General features: G+C 41.5%; 1 protein-coding gene across 5 annotated transcripts; it reads right to left on the bottom strand.

Annotated features, from left to right (window-relative positions):
- Positions 1 to 511: 511 nt before the first annotated feature.
- On the bottom strand, positions 512 to 6,218 carry LOC147611489 (histidine kinase 5-like). 5 transcript variants are annotated; one of them, XM_086784583.1, is made up of 9 exons: positions 6,037 to 6,218; positions 4,926 to 5,901; positions 4,021 to 4,254; positions 3,708 to 3,801; positions 3,071 to 3,280; positions 2,756 to 2,889; positions 2,384 to 2,641; positions 2,115 to 2,210; positions 512 to 1,496 (listed from the first exon to the last, which is right to left on the bottom strand). In XM_086784583.1, exons 2-9 carry the CDS (start codon positions 5,394 to 5,396, stop codon positions 717 to 719), a joined length of 2,277 nt encoding a protein of 758 aa, XP_086640709.1. In that variant the 5' UTR covers positions 5,397 to 5,901; positions 6,037 to 6,218; the 3' UTR covers positions 512 to 716. The 5 variants fall into 5 exon arrangements, with proteins under 5 accessions (XP_086640709.1, XP_086640711.1, XP_086640712.1 ...); XM_086784585.1 differs by having other exon boundaries at positions 4,926 to 5,907; positions 6,037 to 6,215; XM_086784586.1 differs by having other exon boundaries at positions 4,926 to 5,898; positions 6,037 to 6,215.
- Positions 6,219 to 8,835: the final 2,617 nt, after the last annotated feature.

Raw genomic sequence — 8,835 nt, 5'->3', positions numbered from 1 at the left:
TTCTTCCACTTTGTCCAACCGAGTTCACCCAACGAGAACCAATTCTCAACCACACTTTCACATGCTTTTAACTTTGTCCAACCATACTTTCCCATGCTTATACTTCACCTATTCTTGAGCGTGTAAGGGGTAGTGCACTTTCTTCGACTTTGCTCAACCAATTCTCAACCACACTTTCCCATGCTTTTGCTTCCTCTATTCTTGAGCTTGTATGGGGTTCCCATGCTTTAACTCTCCCTATTCTTGAGCATCTTCCCCAAAGGAGGTTGGGAACTCCTTTGGGGAGGGATAGTAATGCTCCTACCTCTTATGTGTTTGGGCTCTACGACGGAGAAATGAAAGGGGTCTTTAAAATTTTCTAGCTTTTATCCTTTTACAACATGAATTGATAAAATGTTTTTGGTACACTTGTTTTAAAAAAACAAAGGCTACAATGCCAGAGAGTACAAAGTTTGCGCCTTATGTGCCCCCCCCCCCCCCCCCCCCCCAAAAAAAAAGAAGCACCAAAACGAAAAAAAGCTCCAATTTTGTGTTGTATTATGATAAGGGAAGCGTACATTAGGACCCCCATGTGGTATTTGGGGTGGGGTGGGGTGGGATGGGTCAATGGCAGGTGGTGTTGGTACATGGAAGCGCACGCACACGACGGATGAATGCTATACAGAGAAGGGGGCTATGTGCGAGTGCAGTAAGAATTGGGGGTAAGAGAGAAGGTGCTAGATTTCGCTGGCGTGTCGGTGATGGTGATGGTGATGGTGATGGTGATGGTGATGGTGGTGGCGTGTGGGAAGATACCTATGAAGAATCTCTTGAAGCTTCTGGAACATGACGGGCTTGGCTATGAAGGCGTCCATGCCGTGGGCGAAATACTTGTCCACGTCGGATCGCAGAGCGTTAGCTGTCACTGCCACGATGGGCAGGCGCTGTGGGCCGCCACTAGAACAAGACACTTCTGTACGCAAGTGCAGCGACGTTTGTCCGGATGGGTGGAGCTCTGGTGGTGGTTGTGGGGTGATGTTCTGTAGGCCGCCCAAGTCGTCTCCCGGCCACTCGCCCGTCTGCTCGAAACGGCGGATGGCGTGGGCGACCTGCAGGCCGTCCATGAGGGGCATGCAGATATCCAGCAGGACCAGATCGTATTTATCCTTACGGATGGCCTCCAGCGCTTCCACACCATTGGCCACCACCTTGGCCGTGAAACCCAGCCTCTTCAGCATCGATATAGCCACCATCACATTCACCTGATTGTCCTCGGCCAGCAAGATCCTTGGGCCCGCAGCCGACGACGTGGCACCGCCACATTGGCTTAGCTCCTCCACCTTGCTGCACGTGCTGCTACTGCTGCTGCTCGCAGTCTCGGCTGCGTCTACTTCTAGTAGAACGCCCCCTTCGAATGTCTCTTCGCACACAGCCTTGCACATCACCGTAAAAGCAAACGTCGAACCCTTCCCCACTTCGCTGCTCACATGCAGTTGGCCTCCCATAAACTCCACCAACTGCAACGCACACCATTAACAATTATGCATAATTCAGTACGTAACGGTTCTCCTCCTGTAAGAGAGAGAGACACACACACACACACCATTATAGGAATTGATAATTTATAAATGTACCTAAATTTATTTAATCTGAGACGGCATGCATTTATGAAAGTGATCAATCAAAAGAGATCCACCATATATATATATATATATATATATGTGTGTATGTATATGTATATTGTGAGTGAGACTGGTGCGCACTGCGTGTATAAGAAGGGCGGTCACCTGTGACCTATGGCTGTGAGTTTGAAACTCATCTTTTGTATGGGATGGGATGGGGGTGGTGTGGTGTGGTGTGGTGTGTCAGTGTGTGTGTTAAGAGTGTGGGTTTTTGACGTGTATGGCTTTAAATAAAAATCATCTATTCGCGCGGCCAAGGCTGGAGTGCGAGCATAATAACAATCTTCAAAAAAGAAAGAAGCATTGCAAGTCAAATTCGTCGTCATCTTTTAAAATTTTGCACGTTACACATATACAGTGTGTGCGCGCCTCGCGTAGCAATCTATTAAAAAAAGAATTGCAAGCCAAATTAATTAATTAGTTCTCTTTTAAAATAGTTATAAATCCACAAACCCGCTTGCAAAGAGCCAAACCCAGACCCGTGCCTCCAAACGATCGAGTAAGTCCCTCGCTAACTTGTTTAAACTTGTCAAAGAGTGTTGCGAACGCCTGCATTGTGGCGGTGATCAAAACCCCCAATTACTTTGGGGACTCTATAAATCAAAGAAAAACACTGGTAGCATAGTAAAACAACATATAATTATGTCTCAGATATGGCTCATAATCATATACGAATTGGATAAATGGTGCAAAATATGGGAAAATATAGGAAATATAATCACCTCCTTGGGGATTCCTACGCCTGTATCCACAACCTCACAGTAGAGCATAACGTGAGATTGATGCAGATCAATGGAAATTGAGCTACTCCCAACAATATCAACAGGTAGCTGCTCCAAGCATGGATTAGAATCACCCTGCTTTATTGAAGGATCTTGTACGTTTATCCTAATCTCAACACTGCCTCTCTCTGTAAACTTAATGGCATTCAAAACGAGGTACTTTATGATCTGCCGGATTCGAACGGCATCCCCTATCACCTACCAAGATGAGTGCCACTTTAATGGAGTAATGTTCGGCTATGATATACGTAAAATCAAAAACTGATTGAATGGTATGTTATTGGGCCGGAGGGAAAAAAAAAAAACAATTACCCTACTAGGCATTTCGTTCATAATCTCGGACTTCACCACTACATCCTTGCCACGAGTAGCCGCCACGGCCATCTTCATGATATCTTGGACAATCTCCGATGGGTCAAATGGTCTCTCCTCAAGCTCCAACCCACCTATACAGTTAATGCAGCAAAATTCAAAAACAAAGAGCGGAAAAATAGTTGAGGGAAAATATTCGGGAGCTAGTCTTAAAACCACCTTAATTGATAGTTAAAATTACTAGTTAAAATTACCAACAAAGAGATCGTTATGAATAAGAGAATGATGTGGATTAAGGGACTCTTTGAGAATTACCAAATTCCATGCTAGCAAGGTCGAGGATGTCGCTTAAGATATCAGCAACTATGACCCCGGAGGAGAGGATGGCACTCACAAGCTCCCTTTGCTCCTCACTCAACTCCAAAGAGTCCAAAGCTTCCGCAAGACCCAACAACCCATTCAATGGAGTTCGTATCTCATGGGACATGATTGCAAGAAACACGTTCTTAGCTTGTATGGCATCCTCTGCACATTAAAAACTCCACATTTTAAAAAAACACACTTATATATTATTATTATTTAGCTTGTATAAAAGTCGCAATGGCAAAATCGAACGTTTCTAATCATGTATGTGACTGCCCAAGATTTACGCAATAATTCGGAGAATATACAAGATAATAACTTCTTTTTTTAAAAAGAGAAGTGTTTGTATGCAAAATCACATAGTAATAATGCATTAAAGAATTATGAGAATGTATGAATGATTGTTGCCGAAGATTTGCACGATGATAGTTTGGAAATATTGCAAGCATGTTACTAAAGGTTAAAAATGTACGCATGCTTGCTCCCCAAGATTGCATTATGATGATGAGGATGTTTTTAAAAATGTGGATGCATGATTGATACCCAACATTTACATGCATTTCCTTTTTGTGTGGAGACAAAAGTATACCGGTTACTTGTACTGCTCTGCGAAGCTCATCTTCAGTGACCTTGTGAGCACTCATTTCAGCACGAAGCTTAAAAAGGCATTCTTTAATTTCAACCTGTGAAAAAGGCCAATAAAAATAAATTGGAGAGAAAGAGCTATGTTATTAAAAGTAAGGAAGGATTAAAAAAGGGCTGGAAAGCAGTGGAAGGTATGGTATTAAAGTTAATAATAATAATAAGTAGAAAATGGAATTCAAGTAAATTAGTTGATATATATATATATATATATATGTATATGTAGGAAGGAAGGAGGTGCTGAAGAGAGATTTTTCAACCTGTTCAGTGATGTCTATGGAAGCAGTGGAGACGCCAACAACGAAGCCATCGTGGCTGAGGTGGGGCTTGGTGGTCACCATCCACGTCACTCGGCCATTCTCCGGCCAATCCAGCGTGACCTCACCCACCTGTATCTGGCCTGTCTGCAACGCCTTTCTCTTCAGATCTATGAACTGCCTCAGCCCCTCCGAGGCCATCGGAATTATGTCCTCATCACGTTTCCCCACAATCTCCTATATATAATCAATCCTCATTACATTTAATCAATATTATATATATATAATATATATAAAATATGAAATTCAAACTGAAAACGAAATATATATATATATATATATATATAAATATGTATATATATATACATATTATATATATATATATATAATATGAAATTCAAACTGAAAATGAAACACATAATGAAAGATTGATTATATATATAATCAATCTTTCATTATATATACATATATAATATAATATGAAATTCAAACTGAAAATGAAACACAATTTACTCCCTCGTCCTTACTACTACTGCAAGAAAATAAATATTCACACAATTTAAAGGCAACCTAACCTTCACCACTCCAAACAATCATTTCTTGGTTAAAAAGATGCAACAGACATTATTTATTTTGACTTTTGTGGAACAGTATTGATTTGAAAGATTGGCAATGCAAAGATTTACGCAGTAAGAGTAATCATATACGCAATAAAACATTGGCAATGCAACGATTCAGCTAATTTGCTTTATTAATAACAATCCAAAGAGAATTGGCATCTGGATTCTGCAGTACTAAAGCACCATGGGCTTGGAAACGTTATAATAGCAAATTAATTCTGAGAATATAATAGAACCATTCTCAAACCGCGATCTAAACACAGAATTAAGGGTAAGGATAATGCTTACATCGTGGGTAAGGCCCTTCAAAGTGTGATTGAACCAGACATACTTGAGCTGAGAGTCGCAGTAGCTCATGTGCAAGGGGGCATCTTCTAAGGCGGCCAGCAATCGATTAGCAGTTTCCAGATCCAAGGTAGCCCTATGGTGCCTTAAACTTAAGCCAGGCTTAATACGTCCTAATTCACCTGTCAAAAACCTCGATGCAGCAGCTCCTGATTTCTCTCCATCTTCATGATGAATTGTCAAGGTGTTTGTGATTAATGTGTTGTGGTCAGAATTAAGCCTTCTCAGTTGCTCACACAGAACCTCATTTTCCAGTAGTAGCCTCCTGTTTTCGCTTTCGCAAACTTCTAGCCTCTCTGCCAAAGCAGCATTAGCAGAAGCATACTCCTCTAATCTTAGCTTAAGCTCGGCAATCTCAATATAATCCTTGTCTAAAGATCCCCCTTCTTCTGAACCCTTAGCTCGGGCATTCATTTTTTTGCTTACAAGCACTGCATGTAAAGCAATGAAATGATCGATATGCTGTGCACCTTGCTTGGGAATTATATTGACGAGCTACCATTCAAATAAAACCCCCCTGACACCGTTTTTATTCTCTTAAACCTGGATTAAGGAGCTCCATGTGCTGCATTCAAATCAAAAGATACGCGCAGCCACCCGTCGTTAACAACAACAGTTTCTTTGCGCCTTTGCTTAAAACCTCAAACCCTGTCATTAACTGTCACTCCAACCTTTGCTTAAAGCCGCAAATCCTGTCATTAACTGCCGGCTTAAACCGCAAATCCTGTCAGTATGGGGATGATTCTCCTGCAGCTACTAAGCCCCATCTTGTACCATAAAGCCTTGGAAGTTTTCCAAACCAGAACTGTTGCCGCCAATCTCGAGTCCTTTGCATGCTTTTTGTGTACTAAAATATCTCCTTTCTTCATGCATATCTCGAGCTTTGCGTAGAGATAAGGATCTGCTTCCATTACTTCTGCTGCAACTATACACTAATGTTAATCCTAGTTCATACCGTAATAATATGTGTACTGTGTGTGTGTGTGTGTGGCTTTCACCAAAAAAAAGTGTGTGTGTGTGTGTATCTGAGACCATTACGATTCGAACTCCTCACCTTTACCACTACGCAGGCCACTCCCTTTTCTTTCTCCACAAAAAAAACTCTCTGCAAAGATGACAAAATAATCTCCAAGATAAAAACACAATAGTTATTCATCAAACAAGATGAGATTAAAGCGCTGTTGCAGCAGGTGCGCAAACCAGGAGCCCGTTTCACGTTGTTAAATCAATAAAGTAACAATATATTGATGAGAATAATGAAAATAATATATAGCAGTAAAAGGAAACATTGCGATTTTCGAATTAGGCCCAGTGTTCGAAAAAAACCCGGGTATAGTGTAATTTGCACCTGTAGATTTTTAAAATTACCTTCAAATTTGAAACTTAAGGGTATAAAAACCTGTAGATTTTGAGGGGTTGTAGAACAAAAACCTTTAAAATTTGAAAATTTTCTTTATAAATAATTTCACAATTTTTAGATGAAGGTTTTTTACTTTTTGGGAAAATAGTTTTTTTCGAACACTGATTAGGCCCCAATAAACTGTCCAAAAAAATTTGCTCAATTTTTGGTCGTCAGGACAGGAATGGCATGTTCCGACGAGGTGGGGACCAAAATCAAATCAATTATTAGATTTGGAGATTTGGTAGATGAAGTTCGCTTTCTAGAGCCTTTGAACTTTGAAGTTTGAGATTTGAATTATTTTATCTTAAATTTAACGCTGCATTTTAGGGGGTGGGACCGCTGGTACAGCTTTTTTTAGACTTAAATTTTAAAAGGACGCGGCTGACGTGTCGTTAAAGAAGGATCTTTGATCCGGTATCCAAATCCAATCGATCAGAACTTCGCAAGATTCCCTAATTTCCCTCCCGTGCCAACTTGGCAGAGTTTTCCCCCCCGAGAAACGCTTTTACAACGGTTTCGTCACTTTCCTGTACCTTCTACCACTTATCTGGCAGTCCTACCTGTCGCTATCTCTGCTGCACGCCGCCATGCTGGCGGCCCTGCCAACGAATCGCATGTGTCCATTTTTCCATGTTTTTCTTGCCCCCAAACCCAAAGGCTCTATGCTCAAAAAACTCTGCCACGTCACATCACTATACCACGTCGTCTTGGCTACACCCACGTCATCATCACGGTTGAAGCATAAAAGCACACATGGATGATGGCCTCTAATTCAGCGATTCTGATGTGGCGCATAAGAATCTTTGTGCTCGCGTACAACTCTCGTCCCCCCCTCGACTCCCACGGTCCACCCATAGTAGGCTGGAGTCTGGACCAGTCACCAAACCGGTTTGGGCAGGCAAAGGGTAGTTACAAGTGTTTGCCGCCTGGCCACGTGGTTTTTTAAATTTGGGCTGACCTTGTCGTTTTCCCGGTAGAGCTGCGACGGCAAAACATTGCCGCCTTGCTTGTGGCCACGTCATGCTAACAAGACTTTTTTGCCACATCATTATTCACTGGGAGTTATACCACGTCAGCTTCCGGCCACATAGTTTGGCAAAAACATTTGTCACTGCAGCAAGCGCTTGGCCACATCATTTTTGCCACTTCCTATGCACGTCAGCTTACTGCCACATGTATCGTCCCTTGCAGCCACGTCACTGTCAAGTAAAACACCTCTTGTCAAGTAAAAATGGAAAGAGTCATGCGGCTATGATCGCGGATCACGAATCGCGATACGCAAAATCGAGCAGATTTCGGGGCATCGTATCACGGGGTGTTTGCGCTTTTCGTTTTTTGGCCCCTGGAATCGATCCCCCACTACCTCCACCATTACTCCTCCACGTGGGCAAGAACTAAATTCGTCTGGCTGGCATATCCTCCGTGTTTTTCAACGTCCCCTTTTGGCAATAGAGGGAAATGATCAATCTCAAGCCTCATATCATATCATATATGTCCCTATTTGGAACACATGTCACGTGAACACACTCATCTTTGCACTTCCTTTTTGTTGAATAAAGAAAAGGATCTAGTTTGCGCTGACATTTTGAAACCCTTAACTCTTGATTTCACAGGAAGTCCATCTTTAAAATTTGGAGTAACAGGTTTCAAATGAACGCCAAGGTACCTTTACTTTTGGAAATTTTGAAGTCCCAAGGGGCTCCAAATTTTAGGCCTTGTTGCAAACTTGCAAATATGCAAAAAAATAAGTTTGGTTTGTCACGCTTCCATGCACTTTATCATACTCCTTGCCTTGCCTAGCTTGGATGAAACATGAGGCCCACAAAGTGGTAGTGACTCATGATGGGCACATTAAAGAGGTAAAGTATTGCTAACCCTTCCCAACATGCACACATGCAACATGAAGTGTATAGTAGACCCTAGGTAAAATTGCATCATAAAATGTGAACTGATAATCTCTAATCACTCCAATAGCATTTCCTTTTTCAGTATAATATTTCAGTATAAGTTAAACAATATGGTTAACTCAAAATCTTTATAGACTTGACAACAATTCTTAATAAGGAGCTCACAAGTGGACACAAGAAGCGTTGAAGCCTTGACAACAACTTTTTGTAATGAGCTCACAAGTGAGAAAGAAGAAAGGTAAATCACTAGCTCCTCTTTAGCCCTACAAGAAAGATCCTAATCTCAATTTCACCAAACACCTAGATGTAGCCTTGTTATAAAACCTCAAAGTTTAGACTTAAACATTTCTTTAAGCAAAAGCTTGGAACCTTAATGACTTGCAAAAGTGTTTGTACTTTTTTCAACTTGGCCACGCTAAAATGGAATACATTTTATAATGGAACCAAACATCCAATGGACATTTATGCTTGTCCATTAAACCTCTCCCACTCTAGCCAATGGACATTTATGCTTGTCCATTAAACCTCTCCCACTCTAGCCATC

This window comes from Cibotium barometz, chromosome 47 (genome assembly GCF_041138505.1).
Source record: "Cibotium barometz isolate CiBa-2024 chromosome 47, ASM4113850v1, whole genome shotgun sequence".
Taxonomy (NCBI): domain Eukaryota; kingdom Viridiplantae; phylum Streptophyta; class Polypodiopsida; order Cyatheales; family Cibotiaceae; genus Cibotium; species Cibotium barometz.
Note: the sequence above shows the minus strand (reverse complement) of the source record. Positions and strands in the feature narration are given on the sequence as shown.